This window comes from Polyodon spathula, chromosome 5 (assembly GCF_017654505.1).
Source record: "Polyodon spathula isolate WHYD16114869_AA chromosome 5, ASM1765450v1, whole genome shotgun sequence".
Taxonomy (NCBI): domain Eukaryota; kingdom Metazoa; phylum Chordata; class Actinopteri; order Acipenseriformes; family Polyodontidae; genus Polyodon; species Polyodon spathula.
In genome coordinates this window covers 24,861,986-24,883,785 of record NC_054538.1, presented here as the reverse complement: position 1 = coordinate 24,883,785, position 21,800 = coordinate 24,861,986, and the positions used below count along the sequence as shown (strand labels likewise).

At 35.7% G+C, this 21,800-nt stretch overlaps 1 protein-coding gene across 1 annotated transcript in view; it reads right to left on the bottom strand.

Moving 5' to 3' along the window:
* Positions 1 to 5,573: 5,573 nt before the first annotated feature.
* hmgcll1 (3-hydroxymethyl-3-methylglutaryl-CoA lyase-like 1) overlaps positions 5,574 to 21,800 on the bottom strand; it is a 44,645-nt gene continuing 28,418 nt past the window's right edge. The window contains exons 6-9 of the mRNA XM_041250117.1: positions 20,020 to 20,083; positions 19,414 to 19,602; positions 7,301 to 7,426; positions 5,574 to 6,185 (exon numbers count right to left, since the gene is read on the bottom strand). Coding sequence (XP_041106051.1) covers positions 6,084 to 6,185; positions 7,301 to 7,426; positions 19,414 to 19,602; positions 20,020 to 20,083 — 481 coding nt within the window. The 3' untranslated portion in view covers positions 5,574 to 6,083. The remainder of the gene's footprint in view (positions 6,186 to 7,300; positions 7,427 to 19,413; positions 19,603 to 20,019; positions 20,084 to 21,800) is intronic.

The window sequence follows — 21,800 nt, the reverse complement described above, 5'->3', positions numbered from 1 at the left end:
ACTAGTAACATTAATAAAAAAATAAATAAAAAAAACTATAAATAAAGAAATTAAGAATACCAGAATGAAATGCCTTCTTTGAAACATGTTGTAACCTCGTTTCAGAAAAAAAGTGCAAATGACTTTCTGAATTTCCCACATTATGCCATCTGATGTATAATGGCTTTTAACATCCTGTGTGTTTTATTTCGGTCTGTTGGCTAAGCCTGCATATGGGATAACTGGTTCTACACCTGTCTGTTTACACTCTAATCTATACACATCTTAATTGCAACATGATTTGGTAAATCCTTTCAGCCCTTTTAGAGACGTATTAATGAAGGAGATCATGCACCTGCTTCAAACAGGCTTCGGGGTATATCTGCTTAAATAAATATTAACAAAAGAAGAGTAAACAGAATATATATAGTAGCAAGGCAAAAACATGTAGCCACAGACTATAAAAAGAGAGCTTGAAGCTCCATTAAGAGAGATCACCTATGTGTTGGTAAGAGAAAAAAAAAAAAGTATTGTGGGAACTATAGGGTTTTGGTTAAAACTGAAAAAGCGTTTGTTTGTATGTCAGATAAACAGCCTAGCCATCCTACGAGTTAGTCAGGGACCTGCTATTGTTTATTGTTTAGTAAGTGCTTAGCGCTTAAACCTTCAATTTGTGTGTTGAGTCCAGGAAGCAAAACGTTTTCAATGTAGGCACTTTGGAACCTCTTGGAATGAACATTCTATTCTGAAGTCATCATGTCATCATCCTCCGGAACTTTTCTTTTGAAAGATAACATGTTTATGGATTGCTTTTTCCATCCAGCTGTAGCACCCGATATGCATGCCAGCTCCAGTGACACACTGTCGGTTATGGTGAAAAGGGTACAGTGTTCACTGCTGCTGGTGCGTAGCACCTGTAATATGCAGGTCGGCATTAAACCACCAACCAGTGTAGCACCGTCTCTGATCAGCAGTCAATAGCAAGCTAGCAAGTAATACAACACACACACGGTATTCCATTGGTTTGTATAAAATGTCTATGCCAATATCTTTTGAAAACAAGCCCTGACTACCCCATAAGCATTGTACTTTTTAACAATTTAAAAATAGTTAAAATATTTACAGAATACTTAAAAACTGCTGCTACAACCAAGGTTAATTTATAAATATTGTTTTAATTAAAACATAACAAATCACATTTTTATTTACAATGAAGGGAAAACATAATACATGTTTTCATTCTAAGTATTTGGGCGACACAGTATGTTCTTTGCATGGTAAATAAAAACTTGATTTGGTATAACTTCATGAAAATACTGTATATAATAATAAATGAATCATGGTTGTAGCTTTGCTGAATTCATCACTGAGCAACAGCCATGTGATGTTTTCATTTACTGAATTTCTCTAATTGAGAAAGGGTTGTTTTTTTGTGGTGCACATTATCAGTGTATAGTATATGGGGGGGTGGGGGGTGTAGAGGTCAAAGGTCACAGGCAAGGTGATTTTTGTAAAGAATATATATAGTTTCCTATGTGTTCCATAGTAACCATTACTCTATCTACACTTTGTAAAGGATTAAAAGCTAGTTTTACATTTGACAGAAGATTTTGAAAAGTTTTTTAAAAAAAATGTGTCAGGTAGACATAATGGTTTACGCACAAAGACAATTTTTGAAAAAGTCAGTTGTACTGACTCATGGACGATGCTTGTTAGCTTTGGAGAAAAAACTTTTTTCAACTGAAGTGTTTTTAAATTTGAGAAGAAAAATGTCTGGCCGCCATCTTGTTTTCCAAAAGGAGCAAAAATAAAAGTTTAAACCAAAACAAATCACGAACACTGAACTGACACACAAGTGCCCAGCACGAGTAGCAATTGCTTTTTTTTTTCTTTTTACTTTTGGTTTCGTTTTTCGCATCTCTCTCACACACGTTACTCCTCTCGAACACAGAAACAGACCAGATTTTATACCGGTGACCATCTAACAATAATTACAACACTCAACAATAGTTCAATAAACGGTGTCAGTCACATTCTCACGTTATTGGCAGGGATAGGAATTAACCCCATCCCTGCCAAACACCACCAATGCATTTAAATACAACAAATCCCATTCCCAATAAACACCAAACAATACATTTATTTTAATTAATAATACATTACCCCACAATACATTTATAATTATTATGTGCACGGCTTTTCTTCTGCCCTGCCACCCCCCCTTGTGCACAGCACACCAGCGAACAGGCTTGCTCCTCCAGCCAAGGCAATCCAGGCAGCGGAAATGCTGCCAGCGAACAGGCTTGCTCCTCCAGCCAAGGTAGATCTTGCGGTGCATTCTGGAAGTGGCGGTGGCATGGGTGGCGGTAATGCTGCCATCTACATGGGACATTCCAGCAGTAGCAGAGGCACTGGGTATGCTGGATGTAGCGTCGGCGCTGGCAGCGGCCATGCTGTTCTCAGCCCGGGACACTCCAGGAGTGGCAGCGATGCAGCGTACTGCGGCAGTGAAACGGCTATGGGTGGAGGTGCTTCTTACCCCCCCACACCTTCTCTTTACCATGAAGAAAACATATCGTGTCGGCCAAATGCTTATAATGAAAACATGTATTATGTTTTCCCTTCATTGTAAATAAAAACCTGATTTGTTATAATTAAAACAATATTAATAAACAAATGAACCATGGTTGTAGCAGCACTTTTTAAGTATCTGTAAGTATTTAGTCTAATAGTTAAAAATTACAATGCTTATGAGACAGTCAGGGCTTGTTTTCGAAAGATATTGGCATAGACATTTTATACAAACCAATGGAATACCATGTGTGTGTGTGTTGCTAGTTGTGGTGTATTGGTTTGCTAGCTTCCTATTAGCTGCAGATCAGCAACGGTGTTACACTGATCAGTGGTTTAATGCCGACCTGCATATTACAGGTGCTACGCACCAGCAGCAGTGAACACTGTACCCTTTTCACCATAACCGACAGTGTGTCACTGGAGCTGGCATGCATATCGGGGGGCTAAAGGTCTTGTAGTCTGAAACGTCCCGATAGAATTGATTTTTTTTAGTTTTTTATCAATTATTCACATTGTTGTGAACCTACAGTACCTTTTTTTCTTATATATATATATATATATATATATATATATATATATATATATATATATATATATATATATATATATATATATATATATATAATATAGAAAACTTCACAGAAATTTTGTGTCTCCAAAACGACCGGTTGCTGGCAACATTTGTTTAATAACCCAGAGATATTTTCGCCCAGAGCCGGGTCTCTGTAATTGCCATTGAAGCCGAGAAGGAGCTTCAGCATAATGAACAGCTATTATTCACTGTCACTACTTCCTAATTATATAATAATCTATATACTATTATTAAATTATATAATATTAATATTATATAATATAATAATAAATAAGGTAGGCCTACATGTAATACATACTTGTTTAATGCAATTATTACATTATTAAAAGTTTTGATAATTTTAAAAGTCTTGAAAGTAGGCCAGATACAAACCCCTTGGTGTATTTTGACATGTTTTGTTGTATTAACAATGTACAAGTTTGAAATTAAACAATAATTTTTTTTTGATAATGATACTTTTATTGTTGATTTTTAAAAACATTTTAGAAGTTTGTATTAATAATAATAATAATAATAATAATAATAATAATAATAATAATAATAATAATAATAATATAATAATAATAATAATAATAATATATTATGCTTAGTGTAGCCTAGATTCCTGTGTTATTACGACATTCACATCGGATCTAAGGACACAGGATGATCGATGTCCTAACAGAAAATCCCAAATTGACAATTGACTTAATTATATTATATTAATATGATTAATTCCATTTTAATATCTAAATAATAACAATGGTAGATCTAATTCCATTTTTTAAATACAAATGCGTACTTCTGCTCGTTCATTTTCCAATGTTTTGCATACCGTATCCTTGTTAACTAGTGCATAGGCCTATAAAAAGACTGTAATAATACTTTCACTTTATACTTGACGGTGTACAATACAACGTAATTTTATTATAAAACAAAACTGTTACGTAGTTCCCACTGACACACAACCCGCATGAAGCATGTGAAGCTAATGATCTAATACAAACACCAGGATTCAAATAATCTCCGGTTTCCTATACGCCCCGGGTCTACTGGCAAATACTGCAAATAAATCGGCTATATATCAAGGGCCGCAATATAGCAAAAGACCCATAGGCTGATAACAAATACTGTACAACCACGCTCTTGTTTTATCGGAAACGTCAGGGTCCAATATAAGTCCTCTCACGCAGCGATGTCTGATCACCCAGGGGAGTGAAGCAGTGACCAGGGGGAGCACCAGTGATGTCTGGGAACAGCACAGTGACATCTTGGTGCTTGGAGAGTGTCGTCTGGGAACAGTTCTATAATAAGCAATATCGCGCAAAATTCAGCTATTGTTACACTGCTTAGGGCCTAGTATATTTATGTCCTGCCTCTGCTCATTCATGATTGAACAGTTGCAAAACCAGGGCAGATGTTTGACTCTCCTAGTGATTAAACTTACTCAAGACCATCAGCCAAAATAGCGAATACCTTCAACTGTTTATGTCCCGCCTCCGCTCACTTATGATTGGACTGCCACGGAGAAAATGCAGATCTTCTATTGGTTGAAAGCTTCATCCCTGTAAACCCCGTGAAGAATGTGACCATCTCCAGATTCATTGATTCATTCATTGCTAATCTGGAGATGGTCATCAGTATAAAAACCAGCAGCTTTTGCTGGTCCGGTGGTTGTTTGGAAGGAGGAACGTGAGCGAGCTGAAAAAAATCTAAAACGAAAGTAAAAGGAAAATAAAGCAATTGCTACTTATGCCAAGCAGACCAGCACAGTATTTGTTTGGGGACTGTTTAATCTCATCCGAATCTATAGTGAGGTCCCACCTTCATCCCAAATAAATATGTTTCTATCAATAATTTTTTCATAACTACACAGTTGTCTCTTGCTAAACTGGATATGTAAATAATTGCCTAACCCTATAGACTACAGTAGTAAAATCAGATGAATACCATCTAGCGCACTTTCTTTTTACTTTAGACTATACTACCGGTATGGTAACACAAAATAAATTAAGACTGCTGCATTGTACACATTGGTGTACAATACAATGCAAATACAATATTATTTTAAATTGAAACAATGATTTTAGCAGGTTTTATTATTATTATTATTATTATTATTATTATTATTATTATTATTATTATTATTATTGCAAAATAGATCATGGTGCCGCATTGACAAGTTACAATACTCACAGAAGGGCAGTCAATTCTCATTGCTACGAATTTCAGGGGACCAGCAACATAAGCCAATTGTATACTGCCCACTTTTATTAAAGTTAATCAGTGGTGCAGTGCTAAAAGATACTCGGAATGAGCTGGAGGGGTTAGCGGCACGTGTGTGCAATCTATTGCTCCCAACACATTGGGGAAACCAGAAATGTCATAGAAATGTGTTTTCAAGGCTTGTAAGTACACCCTGCTTTTAGGGAAAAATAGGTATTTGGCTGTTAACCTCAAAAATGCATTGAGCACAACTGACAACACAAGAGAAAAGTCAGACTGGGAAATGCCAGCAATGATTGCGATTGTTTTGAAACAGACTGGTTTGAAAATAAAATTGATGCAATTGTAAGTGTCGCAATTGTCTGCAGTTTTCATACATCTCGTTATACTATTTGAGAACTTTGATTTGCATCTCTGTCCCCTATTTACAAATTTATGCAGAAATGACAATTACATATTCATCTATGTTTGAACTGCAAACAGAAACTGCAGCTGCAAAGAATTCCCTAAAAAGTCATAAATAGTATTGCGCCTGTCTAGTACTTTTCATCCAAGACTTCCGACTTATTTGCAGCTGGTTTGCAACTATTGCGACAGGCACAATACTAAACCTACCCCTAAATGTCCCCTTTTGGCAGATTAGTTACAAAGAATACATTTGGCAAAGCAGCTAAAAAGTGGCACAACTTGCATATTTAGTTATATGTCTTATGGAATAATGTATGCTTATTTTCTATGGCTTGTAGCAGGCCTGAGCAACTTTGGAATTTGTCTTCCGATTTAAGGCTTCACAGATAAAGTTTCCAGCTTCCATCACTTTATAAAGGTCCACTCCCTGCAGTGAAAAAAAAGAAAAAAAAGCAGCATTGCACGTTTTATCCTGGATAAATTGAAATAATGCCACATTATACCAACAGGTGGCACAATTGTAAAGGAAAACGGTCAGTAGTGAAATAGGACCTTTCCTTCACATTAGAATGTTACTGCTTTTTAGTACAGTAATGGCAACAAAAACAGTAAAAACAAGATTGTATTTGTTTAATGTATTTTGGTACTTTTCTGTAATGTATAGTTTTACATAGAATGTTCTGAATCGTTAGAGTAGGGGTGTCAAACTACATTTTACCAAGAGCTAAACATTTTTGTTATAATATTGTTGTCCATTACCTTTACTGCTATCACTTTCCTCAAAGATCTGATTTTAATTAATATAATATGGAGAATATAAGGTGGCATGGGGGTCTAGCTGGCATCCCCTGAAAAACATTAATACATTTTAAAAAATCAAACCCCATCAGCCTTGAGCCCAATTAGTAACTCGGCCTTTGTAGAGCTACATAAACTGCCAAGGGGGCCTGATCTTGACTCCTAAGCCTTGGGTCTGACATCCCTGCATTACGCCATACATTACCAGAGTCTTCGGAAGGGCACAGTCCATCACAGGGAGGAGTGTCGCTTGAAAGTGTGCTTCTTTGATAAACAACTTTGATGCAAAAGTTCACTGGTGAAATACATGAATTGGGGAGCTGGGCTATTAAAAGTTTATATATTTAAAATCTACAAACTCTTTGTCTCATGATATCTAAAATGGCACCAGCTGGCTGTTTTTTAGCCGATGCTATTATTTGCTTGTTATATTCGTGTCAATAAGTTACACTATCAACATCTTTCTGGTTGAGCACCCTTTTCAGCTTTGAACAACTTGCCCCCAAAAAACTCACCCTGGACAATTCTACTGTATTTGCACTTTAAATTCACTTGATCTGCACATGGATATCACAAACAAAGCAGCATGGACTGGATATTAAACAGATTCCATTTAGACTTATATAATTCAGAAGTGGTATTCACTTTAATGTTTTCATTATTTTTCATCCTTGTTTACCAGTACAGTATGTTCAGACCCCTCTATCTTTTACAACATGTTTATGAATTTCAAAATACACGTACTGTATTGATGCCCAGTCCTGTGAGCATATACACCACATCCTCTGTAGCCACATTTCCAGAAGCACCTTCGGCGTAAGGACATCCACCAAGACCCGCAACTGAAGAATCGACAACAGAAATACCCATCTGCATGAAAAATATACAAGGACGTTATTTTTATCAGACACACTAAAAAGTAAAGGAAGTAAAACAACTAATGTTACTTACAATATTTATGGAAAATCTGACACAATTTGGTAGTTTCCATTAATAAAATGTAATAGTTTTTAACCTGCTATGTAAGGCAACAAAAACAAAAAGCTGTACAGGGGGTTCTGTACAAAACAAAAGACCTGCCATAACACTGTGGAAGGTATATGGAAAACTTAGGCAGGCAGCACTGATTTTACATGTCTGCAACATGTTTGAATTGTTCTGGAGGGCTACATGACCATTCCTCAATGATTTGCCAATGATTATTCCTTAGGAATAATTGTAGATGGAAAGCTGCTTTAATATCTAATCAGTCGCCAGTCATCTGGGACTTAATATCAGCCTCCTATTAGAGTATGTTACCCATTTACATACATGAATAAGATTTGTTACTGAACATATTCCAAAAATGATGCAATTTATGCAAACTCCGAAATGGCACATTTCCTATTATTAACACACACACACATATCTATATATATATATAATATATATATATATATATATATATATATATATATAAATTCAGTAAAACTTTAACACCTACAGTTAATGTGATGAAATACACCACCCATTGGATATATCACAGGTGTCAGGGTCCAATATAAATCCGTTATAATCCAGGGCCGCGATATGGCGAGAGACCCATAGAAGAACAAATAGGCTAATAACAAATACGGTACAACCCCTCCCTCGTTTTATTGGGGGCGTCAGGGTCCAGTACAATTTCTCTATGCAACCTGCTTTTTCTCATTTTTTGTATAAAAAGCAGCACACCTTTTTAATTTGTACAGCAGAGGGTAATTGCTTCTTATCAGCTTCAGTCTCCAATTCATTTCATTTCTTCAAAGGTCTTAAAATATGTATTACAGATTAGACACAATAATACTTTTATGCATATTAAAATTCATGGATAACCATGACCACCTCAGGGAGCCCCTGCCCATACATTTTTCTGATGATATGGGGAGAGGCTGACAGTAGAAAAGCCATGGGCAGGGGACAGTTAGCTGCCCTCACCAAAAAACGAGGCCGTTTAAAATCGCCAAACCAATTGACCTGCTGCATGATAAATACCTGGCCCTTGACAGTTAAGCAAAGGCAGGACTGCATCTACCCCAAAATACAAGCTTTATTTATTTATTTATTTTTATTTTGTTTGCTTGTGCAACTTGCAGTTGACTTCTCATTTAGTCTTGTTCATCATAATTGCTTTTTTCTTTTAAATAATGTGATTGTTTCCAGTTTAAGTTGCAGCTTTGTTTGACAATAGGAAAACCCTCATCAGATCGCAGTTGATTGCACCTGTACCAAAATCTGACATACCTGTTGAATGTGACGCCGTACCACTCTCTGACATTACACTGTCAATTTTCGGGATGCGTCTTGTATTCTGATGATCTACCACTTTTTAATACTACACCAGCCTGATAAGTTTGGTACAGACCAGCTGAAACGATGTGCTGCATATTGACCGTGGAGTACAAATGCGGCGTTTGGAAAGATGATGTGAAGTATGATGTCATGTTATGATCCTATGTTACGATAACGACGATGAAACCATTTAATTTATTTTGCTATGCTGCTGTTGTGCACTGGAATGCGTCACAGCTGTGACTTTTTTGAATGTGATGTCTCGATATACTCCGAAAGTGATATTTAATTCAGCCAGCGTTAATCTTTTTGTGAGACATGGGTCTGTATTTTTTAGATTACTGATATTTTGCCGCAATGAGCCAGCGTTTGTCGATTACGTCGGATACATTAGCAATATTGAAACATGTTGATTTCTTTGCCTGCAGTAATTTGGCTGCTTAGTCTCGCAGATGGCTGGATTTTTTTGTTTTATTGGTGTAGTCTCGTTTTTTTTAAAGTTCTTTCTCTTGGATTTTTATTGTTTAATGCAGTGGAATACGCACTGTATTGCTGCACAAATCAAACTCTAACTCGCAGTAGGGAGGTAATGGATCAGGAAAGATCTGAATCCTTTCCCTGACGATCATTGGACAAGTGATTATGTTGTTAGCGATAAGGTACTGCTATTTCGATTGACAATTATGTGGTTATAAAATCTTAATAAGCTTGATTTGATTGACGGATTAAAAGTGAGATCCCTGTCTGAACCACCGCTTTGCTTCATTCCAGTTGGAGTAATTGCAGAATTTGTGTTTTTGGGGTAGATCCTTTTTATGGCCTACCCCAAGCCGTCTGGCTTCCATGTATTTATGGCCTGTTAACAATTATTCCCGTGTTTCTCTGGTCTGCTGCTGGCGCACTCAGCTGAACAGCAGGAAGACAGTGGCAAAGTTAGTAATAGATAACTGTGTTTTTGTTTTCGTAACAAAGCAAAACCCTTTAAGACTTTTATTTTTCCTTCAAGCTGTTTTTCTTGTATTGCTTTGTTTTCAAATACGGAATTCTTTCTAATCAGTTTTAGTCATGAGTTGTATTTAATTTGTCAAAATAGCTAAAATTTTGTACAGTTTGGATGGAAATAGGCAAATTTGTGCATGTTGTGACTCCTCAGTGTCTGCTTTGTCTTTCAGGTAGGTAAACCACAAAGAAGACAGCTATTTTTATAACAAATAGCTGCAGTACCTAGTTCTACCAGCGTTTAGTTGAGTTGAAAAAGACCCCTATGTCTTTTAAAAAGTGCTTTTATTAAATGTCTCAATGCAGACAAAGAACTGGCATGTCAGTTTAACCACAAGGTGTCCCTGTTTCATTATCTGAATTTGAAGGCAGATCAAGTGTTTGCACATAGATACAACTAAATAAAAAGCAACATATAACCGGAAATCATATTATCACACAGTAAATACAATTTCGATAATCCTTAAATGTCGGAGAGGGTTCAAAGCATGATACAGTAAAAGTTGTAGTTAGTAAATTTCTAAACATTCGGGGATACTTTATGTTATATCCGGACCCCATATCGCTTCTCCATACAACCTAATTTCTGAAGTAATTTTTTGTTGGAATAGTCAGTCAACATGGCAAATAACAAAACTAGAATATTAAACATGTAAGAAATTAAATACAGGTATTAGGAACATGTTAATTTAAAAAAATGTAAACTATGTGATTAGCTTGTACATTGTAATTTCATCTGAATATTGTCAAGTGTAATACTACTTTTTGACTTATTCTTAACTAGAAACAAAATAATCATCTAGCAGACTAGCACTGTAAATCTAGCTTTGCACTGTTTTGAGTCGTTACAGTTCATCATTTGTAAAATGACTTTTACCGTTTATGATGTTTGTAATCATTCTCACTTGTTATTATTGCATTCTTATATTGATAAGTTCAGGAGCTGCATTTTGGTTCCATATGCTTGACATAATTATATGTCACAGAGGCTTGACCAACCATCATTATATAAGTTAGAGCCAGCACCATCTAGTAATCTACCACTTTGGACAAGTTGCCTTGTTTTGTGGCAATACACTGCAATGCACTAGATGGTGCTGGCATTTACTAACATAAAGACATGTAGACTGATCTAGAACTGAACAGCAGTAATATATAATATTTATAATAAACAATATCTGAGTTATTGGCATAAGAACCAACAATCATAAAACTCTAAAGGTAAAGGAATAGTAAAAGGAAAACTACTGATGCTTAAACAGTGCAGGATTGAAAGAGCCCTGTGGCAGCCACACAGAAAGCTGGGCATGCAGGTGTGTGATTATTAGCATTCCATTTGCCTTGCAGACCCTCAAAGTTATTAAGTTATTTACAATGGATTCTGGAATCTTTGTCTTCATCGTTACAAATTATGTAGCCAAATGTCTATTTTTCAAAAGCATTTAAGATTAAGATATCCGAATGTTTTCCACATGTCCACTTCTACTGTCAGGAGAATATTAAAGAAGTTTTCCAGCTTCCGTTGCTCAGCCAGATGTCAGGAGACCCCACAGTGAAGTGAAATTCACGCAGTATCCTTCTCATGACCCCAACATTGTTTTATCAAAGATCAATGTGAAATCGTATAGGGTTTGTTCTTGCTGAGATATCCCAAAAAAACAGAAGTGCCCTTTTTTTTTTTTTTTTTTTTACCAACAATTACAATAACTGCTGACTTGTTTAAACTGCAGATCTGTTGCTGTATTTCATGGGATTTCTGTCACACTAAACATTAATTGCTGTTTGTATTGGCTCAGAAAATCTACCCAGCCTGGTTTGTAGTCTACATTTCCGGACCTAGGTTTTTCCAACATCAGTGTAGGATATTATACTGGGCACAAGTTTTGTTGTGTAAACATTAAATGGTAATTTACCCTGTCAGTTTACTTAGTTCAGCTTCTAATTACAAGAGGCCAGGGGTCTCAGATGGACAATTTTGAAAAGTGCTTTGAATGGTAACATTGACTGCTGTTTCTCTACTAATTTACAATGTTCAGGAAATCTTGATCAGAAACTAACCGACACTGGCAAGATTCGATCCCAGTTAGAGCAGCCAGAAATGGGCTGTGCATCAGTGGTAAGTAGTATACAGCATTTAGACATATTGCTTGGCCAGATCTTTCATTTACACAGTAGTAACAAGTTGATCTGGAGAAAAGCTTTCCACTCTTTGCTTTTCTTTGCCATTACCAGTAGTTTTCATTTGGAACGAGTGTATGGTATTTTGTTTAAAGCTATTACTGTAATAATTTTTACTTATTTTTTCTCTGTTTTTTATCTTCTGTCAAAAGTTTATGCTTGGGCATCTAAAACAGAATTGTTTATAGGCCTGTAAACAAGGCAGAACTGCTTCTAAAACAATAATTTACATGGCATCCATCCACAAAATAGTCAACTTGGGTGAAGAACCCACTATATTTTAGCAAATACAACCATGGCGCAGCTCTGTGCCATGGCTGACTGCGAAAGAGCTGCTTTGCACTATTCTGCTCTCCAGTCCAGTTTTATTGAAAATGGTGGCTGGTGGAAACCTTTTCTTAGAGGGGGTTTACAAAAACCAAAAATATGCTGCCAGATGACAGGATATCTTCTAGCTTTGTGGTATGTGTAGCTGTGCAGTTTTAGAGAGTTTTTAAACTACACAATGCTTCTATTTGTACTGGCTTGACTACAACTTTTTGTCTTTTTTTTTTTTTTTAACATGAATTCCCATTTGGCTCAGAGAAGGCACAGAAGACACTTTTAATGATTCTGACCTCTAGACAGCACTTGGAAGGGGGTACTTTTTCCAGTGCGTTACTAGCTTTAATCATAGCAGAGGTCTGACACATAGAAAGGTACTAAGACAAGGGCAGAAGGCATTCCTAACGAGGCACTTAGTCCAACGTATAATCAAATATGGAAACTAATTGCACCCTGTCATATCATTAATGTGGCTTGACTTAAAAGAGCTTTTTAGCAGATAGTGCAGTTGCCATTGTATTCCCATGGCTCTGACATCTGTGGAAGGGTTGTGGGTAATTCATTAACCAGGAGATAGACAGGTGTACTTGAACACAGGTGCCCAGTTTTATTTTGCAGGGTGCCTTATTTCTTTTTAGCCCGCAGATGGCGTTGTGGGTCCGTGGTCTGATTTACCAACGATGGTAAACAGAACCACGGGCATACCAAGCGAGGGTACACAATACCGGCACCCTTGCAGGTGCTTCGAAACAATAATTCAAAACAGAAGGCACAAAGAAACAGGGAAAATAAAACAGTAACAAAACTATAAAGAAAAGGTGCTGCACTCTGCAGCAATATCCCGGTCGCCACTACCCGTGCGACCCGGATCACCGTCCTACGCTGCCGACTAACTAGCCTGCTCAGCTATACTTTTAAGGGGTCTGCCCAAGGGTTCCCCGCCCTCACTGTCTCGCTCTGAACCTCAGTTTCGTTCTTTCCGACTGGTTCTCGGTCGTGGACCAGCGCTTCTGCACTCTCGGCGCGTTTAAAAGGGCAGACCTGAGGAAACAGCAGAGCATTTTTTTATAGGGCTAGCAATCTCCCAAGACTCGCCTCTCAGCCATTCAGAGAGGGGGAAAGTCCACACACCCATGTTCCCATCTCCCGGTGTCACTGCTATGACTCACAGGCGGTTGTTGGATGACTGCCGCCCTCTTCCTGCAGTACTGTGACCACGCCAGCAGAGTCAGCACAGATCTCCCCTGCTACAACATCATAATTAAAAGCATGCACAAAGTAATCCCAAAGAAGTTGTTTAAGGCCTTATATCCTGATCTCCTTTTAGCAGTTGTAAAGCTGTTCCTTTTGAATTGCAGTTTTCTTTTCCAACTACAGAGAAACATAAATCCCCTCGTACATATAGTACTCAGTAGACATTGAGTAGACTAAATATGTGCCTCATTCTTAGATGTGTACCTTAAGCACAGGTAATTATTACAGGTAGTCTTACAGCTCAAGATTTTTCTAGAAATGTGTTCCAATTACATTCTTACTCTGACAAAATAAATGCTTAATGGCAAAAAAAAAGTTCAGGGGGTTCAAAACTACAGTTTATTTATTGTACACGTGAGTAATTTAAATGTAGGTACACTAAATTAAATTAAGCTACCACAGAATAACACTAATATTGTCCAAATATGTATTGCCATTTTTGTCAATATTACAAAAAATAAATAAATGTTGGTTTAATTCATCAATATGAAAATGCATCTCCACCAAACAGCTTAGCTTACTGTTATGTACACTATTAATCTAAATGTTTGACACATTCTATACAGACACACCACAGTCAAAGCCATGAAATGGAAGAGTACACATTGATAATATGCGGCCCACTGAAAGAAGTTTTGTAATCAGTTTTAAAAGGCTTAACAAAAGGGATCATGGAATGCCTTTATGGTGGACAAAAGCAAAATCTCTTGTCTGCGCTGACAGGGTCAGAAGAATTCATTTCTGTCACAGTTGGTGGCATGGTGGGATATAATGAAAAGTTACGATACAGTCTGTACATTCCTTTGGTCTCCTTAAATTAGGGATTATAAATGGTTGGCTGTTTCTCCTTGGCTGTTTTTCTAGCAAATGCAAAAGCACATCAATTCCATGCTTTTACACACACACTCACACACAAACAAACAATACATAATACTGTAGTTTGCTGAGTGATATTTAGGTGATATTTATAGTTATTTATGATTATTACAAAATCTATTTTTTTTTGTTTGTTTTTTTATATGACATGCAGGTGAGGCGAGACATATACTGTGCATTCTAGAATATTCTAAAACTGATTGAATGTTGTACATTGGCTCCTACAATCAGGACACAGTATTGACCGCACTGTAACTCATTGGTAAAGACCACTATTGCATTGATTTTTATCATTTATAAAACATTAGTCTGCCACTACTGTAATTTGATATTGAAAACAAGGATATTTTAATGATAATAAACAACAGTATCTAGAAAAGTATTTCATTAGCCTACATTAAAACCCATAACTTCAGCTGGTAATGGAATTGATTTATTTCTCTTCAGACAGGTTTAAAACACAGATCCAAGTTTTTATTTTTATTTTTTTATTAACCTGATAAAGGTGACTTCCTTAAGTACCACACAGTTGCTATGGATAAATGAAAGGGACATTGGTGATCACAAAACAGTCACTACAGCTACAGAAATATTATTGACTGTGTAAATGTAGTAAAACAAAATATATGCTTTGGTTTAATCATGGTACTAGAGACAGAGCCCTTACCTCATTATTTGAAAAAGAGAAATCCATGATATTTATATGATAATGAAACAAAAGTATAATACTGGTGTGAATGACATCTGTGTCAGTCCTTTACTGTCAGTTAATGAGATGCAGGGGTTGTTGACTCATGCAAGTCATTAACTACCAGTAAAGGATTGACACTGAGGTCATTAACACTTAGATAACATTATGGATTTGGAATTACCATTATACATTTAAAACGTCATATTATAAAGGTAGTTAACATGGGAAACCAGGTTTTAGTGTACATCGTATCAAACTTATCATCTCCAACTGAAATTTATCTGTTATACATTACATTCCACTGAATGAATCTTATATATATATATATATATATATATATATATATATATATATATATATATATATATATATAAAAAGAAAGTCTGTTTGGGCTTATGCTTCCTTCTCAAATTGATCCACCAACCTTGGTTTATAGAGTGAAGTCCAAAAGACCGATTGGCCTCACACTCAAAATCAGGACAAGATTTACTGTAGTCTTTTAAAAAAAGATTTTCTTAATTTTAATAGTTAAAACATGTTTTTTACTAAACCGAGTAAACAAACAAAAGATAGTTGCTATTACCTTTACATACATTTACAAAACCATCAACATTATCCACAGTGCATCTTTATATAGCTAATGGCTTAAACTATTTTTGGCGAATAGGAACATTATAAGGCCTTTTCTCAAAATATGAACATGATATACATTTGATATGCTGTTTTCAATGCATAAATACTATACTATACTGAATCTGGTTACCAAAAATAAAGTGTGGTTGCTGGTTTCAATGCAGTATTGGCAGACTGTACCAAAATCAATTCACTGAAATGATTTTAGCCGGAAACATACTTTGACACAGAATACACTGCTGAGGTGAAATTACCTACAAAGTACAAGTATAACATGTTTTATGAGAGTACGTCTTGGAACTGCGAACTTTCAGTGACATAATGTGATACCAGATATCATATAATGAAAATACATGTTGTTTCCTATGCTTCTCTCAAAACTACATATTTGAGACCTTGCAGCTAATGGAAGGGCAGAAGATTTATGGAATAATTGTGTTAGCTACAATCACTTTAAATTAAGCCCTGCGCTAAGTCCAAAGCCACAGTGTTACTATTGTAGCCCCTGCAGGTGTGGCTTTATAGGTACACATAACTGGTGTGTGTAATGTGCCTATAAACACAAGCTACTTGATTTTGCTGTTTTCACAAGCTGTAGTTAAAATCAATCAACTGATTAAAATGGGCCAATACCTGTCATTATTGCCTACATTAATACAAATGGTAGGGAGTGTGTGTTGACTAATCCCTTTTAACTACAGAAGACAATAGCCTCACAAGCTCCTATCTGAATAGTGTACTCCCACGGCACATCACATTATACTGAATATGTACTACACAGTGAGAATACTTTTGAACACTGCCTTGCTGATGAAATACCTTGAGCTTTTGTGGTGTTGTTCAATTTAGACAGATGCTTTCAATGCTCCAAGATCTTTTCTCATTATTCCATTTGCCATGTGTTTCTGTAATGCACAGGCAGTGAAAGGATCATTTTTCTAGTAGTTAGCTACAGCCCTGTCTCAGAGTTCAACAGCTCTTGGACAGATGAAGCAGGAGCCCTTCAGGGTATATTCTCCCCTGAATTTGAAGGCAGTGAGAAAGACAGTGAGCTGTCATGTGCACAGACATTTGATAGGTGATCTTTTGTCCAGACCCTTCACATCTGCTAACCTGATGAAGCTCCAGAAGAGTATTGCTAGACTATTGAGGAGGACAAGCTCACTTTCTTCGTGTTTCGGGTTACAAAAAAAAAAAAAAAAAAAAAAACACCATTCAAGCTGGAAGCTTGCTTTCTTTAATGATCCCTGCACTCTTGCCGAAACGGGAAATTTTTTTTTATATATATATATCTATATATATCTATATATATATATATATAATATATATATATATATATATATATATATATATATTTTCAGGCACCCTCCCATTTCGGTTTTTATTTTTTATTACGACTCCTTTATTTTGTAATTGATTGTTATTATTCAGATTCTTAATTAAAACGTGTTGGTATACATGTAAATTGTGAAATTAATTTAGCATATAAAGTAACAATGATTTTCAAAGCTTTTTGCTCCAGAGCAAAATGTGCTACTGATTTTCTAAAAAGTAATTGTAAACATTTAAAGGTGCAAATCGAGCACGAGACAACGTAAGTATGGAAAAGGTAAATAAAATTAGTATTTTGTTTCACTTAAAACAGTTTTGTAAAATTTGCTGAAGTTATTTGCAGTTAGAAAAAGTGGAGAACATTTCGCACTGGAGCAAAATGCTTTGAAAGTTGTCCTGTAAAATGTTTCTCTAAATAACGTCACTCTCGGTGCGTTTAGAGCAGAACAGCACAACACTTGCAACAGATTTGTTGTACTGTACTACTAATCTGACATGGAAACTCAACCGAATAAACTATGTATAACTTGCTTTCAACAGCACAGGATTTCTATTTACATGTTATGTTGTTATGATTTCAATCTATTACTATTCAAACATCTGGGGAGTTAATATTGTTATTCACGGCTAATCCTGTTTCAGCAGAAAAGAGAGCAAGAAATAACCCAATGGTAAGACTCACATTGGGATTGATGTGTAAAACGTTCATTTAGATTTAGTTAAATTTCAGTAATTACTATATTATTAGAACACTCGTGCCACCTAGAAACCCCGGCCCCCCTTGCTGAGAACCTCTGAGTAGGCTGTCGTTGTTGTTTTTTTTTTTTTTTTAAGATTTAAAATGTGGAGTTGTACCATTTAAGAAGGCCAACAATTGGTTTAGTAAAAATGCTGACAAACAAAGCAGCAAAAGTGCATCCTGCGACTGTGGCCATAAACACTGGTTTCATTAAAACTGCTTTATATTGGCCATTGCAGAGACCCTGAGATTGGAATGAAGGACTGCCTTCGCAACTTGTTCAGTATGCCACTATGTTCCCTGAGGGTAACATTATATTTGCAGGGGGAAAAAGTGTATGTGAAGCTATAATTTGGTGGTTAGGTTCTGGTAGGCTGGAATCTGTGTCCATGTTTTTCCTGTGCCTCCGACTTAGCTGGGACAGGTTAATCATAACGCTGCCAGATTTTTCTTTGCACCGCCCCACCACATTTTTTTTTTTAAGTAAATTGGCCAAAAAGTAGCTACATTGTGTTTTTTAAATCAGCCAAAAGCACTGGGAGTAGTCTAGAAGTCACATGAGAGACATACACATTAACTATTACATATTACCTTAAGTTCAATGTACAAATAAAACATGAATTCGTATAATTTGTTTGAGAAAAATCTATATTTTAATTGGCGTTCCGGTACTTTAAGATTTAGGACAGCACCACTGCCCTGAACTGCTTGGGGCCCTAAGCTTTTGCTTAGTCTGCTTATGCCCAGCGCCGCCACTGCATCGCCTGTTTAAAATTATAAGAAAGATTTCTGTCATTGGATTTCAATTTTCTTTGAACAATTGATTATAGAGACCCAAATAAACCAACTGTTAAATTGTATGAAAACAGTAATTACAAAGGCAAAACATTATAATGTACACAACAGGGTAGCAAGAAGAAATATACAGTGTATATAACATCCTTTTATCCATTGCAATTGCTTCTAATTAAAAAAAATAAAAAGAACCTACATACTGGTCTGTATAATGGTCTGTTTCATTTCTTACACAGATGGAACCCCTGGCATGTATAATAATATAAATATACATATAATTGTCTGTCACAATGGAGAAGACTGGCAATCAAACTTTGATTAGCATTACTGATGTTTCACAACAAACAGTCTCAAAACTGATGACAAAATTAGATATTATGGAGAACAGGCTTTGAAGCAGATTTCCTCCTCCAGCTTCTCTGAAGTAATTAGACGCGGCAGTCATTGAGGACTACAGTATCCCTCCAGAACATTTTAAACCTGTGTCACATTCAACAAGGGTCACTCAGGCTGCCCAGCAAATAGTTACTGTACACCCTGGGCATACATTAGAAATTTTAAACACACACACACACACAAGGTATCACATTGAAGACAGCACTGTTTTTACAAGTAAAACAATCTAATTTCTGTACAAATGTATGACTTTAAACAGCGGCGATAAAAAATAAAAATAAATACTTAGGAATCCTGAAATTGTAAAGACAGACAGAAACCCTGAATTACCTGTAAGGCTGTCAGAATGTTGGCAAGAGCCTGCCCATATGTATCGTGGCAGTGAACTGCAAGGGCCTCACGAGGGACTTCTTTCAAAACACATTCCAGCATCGTTGCCATGGTGCCTGGAGTCCCCACTCCGATAGTGTCTCCCAAGGAAATCTCATAGCATCCCATGCTGTGTAACCTTTTAGCCACCTAAAATAAGGAAATAACATTTATCTTTACTAGTGTTAAGTATGCACCAACTGTATAACTCTAACAGTGAGGTAGTAACTTGTCGTTAAGATTTGAACTTGGGGATTATGTGTTTGGATTTCATTGTCTCACCCCAACCATCTAGTAAAAGCTTACCCCAGTGATGACATTTTCATTTTTTTACATGACACTGGTATCCCAAGATATTAATCCATCAATGTTATGAAGTTAATTAATACAGTTTATCTTGGGTAACAAGGTTCGTTTAATTATGGTATCCCCAATATTAATATAAAACATGTTGTAATGGTTGGTACAATAGTGGGTTGGTTATAGACTAATGGTACATTTAAAAAAATGCATATCTTCAGAATAATATGTACAGTGTACACTAACTGTTTAAGTCGAAAGGCTTACCTCAGCAACTTTACCTGGTTCAATATTTTTTTCATAGGGGCAACCTAGCACACAGGACACATATCTAAAATATTGAATGATAAAACAAAAGTGAATACTATATCAATACTGTACATTATCTGGTGATTTAAAGATTCATTTAATTTACAGATATATAATATGGTACTATAAAGATATTTGTATTGGAAACATATACACTTAATTGCTAATTGTGCAAAATGTACTTCAAACTGATCAATATAAAAGCTTTGCAGTTTGTACTAAAAGCTGTGGTATTTATTTAATTTGTTTTAGTTTCTTGAAACGCGCTAATATAAAATTTACAGTAATCCCCAACTCGAAAGAGCAATAAATTAACCACAAAATATACAGTATAAGCAGCTAGAGAAGCTAGTCAAATAGCAATTGACTTATTAATAGAGAGGCAGAATTAATGAGATCAAACTGTAAAGACTGGCAATAGGTTACCTATCTATTCAGACTTCCCCATTTAGTTCAATTCATTATTCATTTCGCAACATTGTTTGGGTATTTTTAAATAATACCTCAGCTAAAACTGGTACCAGTGACACAAAACCTATACTACTGAAACAGCCAACAATTTCATTACAGTGTGATAAATGAGTCTGTTTAGACTGTAGCACCTGCTGGGTTTACAATGACATTTATCCAGAAGTTTATATAAAATTTATATGTCTAGAAGTATAGACACAGCCTGTTCAGTTTGGCTAATGTTTGTTATTGTAACCTGACTGCTGTTGGCAAAGTCTTTATTTTTTTTACAAGGAATTATTTGATGGTAAAAGAAAATGCCCACAAGTAATGCTATAGAGACAGAAAAAGCAAGTTGAAGGAAAGCTTCAACTTTAAAATACTCTATTTGTGCTTAATGTATTAAGTTGTTATAACCAAAACACTGAATCAGAAACACAAGGTAAAACTTATTCAGGTAAGAAACTAAATGAAGTTATCAAACGTTTCAGCTTGTGACCTCATTAGTGTACTGATTACTTTAAACAAGCTAAAACACCATTACAGCACAAACAACATCCCTTTTTTAATTTTTTTATTCATACTTAACCCAGAATATCCAGGTGTCCCCATCTACTGTAATGCTGGAATTCCAGATTTTTATATATTTTTTCTACATATGAAATAGTATTAAGTTTGACAAAAATTACAGTACATGTCTTTAATGAGAATAAGTTAAGAAAAACTTGAACTAAACTTGATATATATATATATCTATAGATATATATATATATTATATATATATATATATATATATATATATATATATATATATATATATATATAGCAACAACAATGAGAAGGGGCAGATCATGTGGTATTTCTACAATGAAAAAGTGGTTTTAACCCAGAATTCAAAATATCTACTATATGAAGTCAGTATGCCTTAAAAATGTGTACAGTTAGAACAAAGGCTGTGGGCTTATGGGCTGCCTGCTTGTTTTAATTATTTTAAACACTATGACATATATAGTAATTCATGCAGCATAGAAGTAGTTAATAGCAGAGTTTACGTTAGTCGTAATTAGTTTACCAAAACATTTGCTATCAAACAAAATGGGAAATTCCAAACTTGACCAAAATCCAGATTTGTTTATTAATATATGTTCCAGTTTGGGCTGTACACATTTTTTGGAATACCATGGTTTCATGAAATTTTCGTAGAGTGATATGTCTTAATACTAATGTTGTACTTGGTTTATTTCTGCAGGGTTCATGCATTACTGTGTCATATAAGAGCATAAGAACAT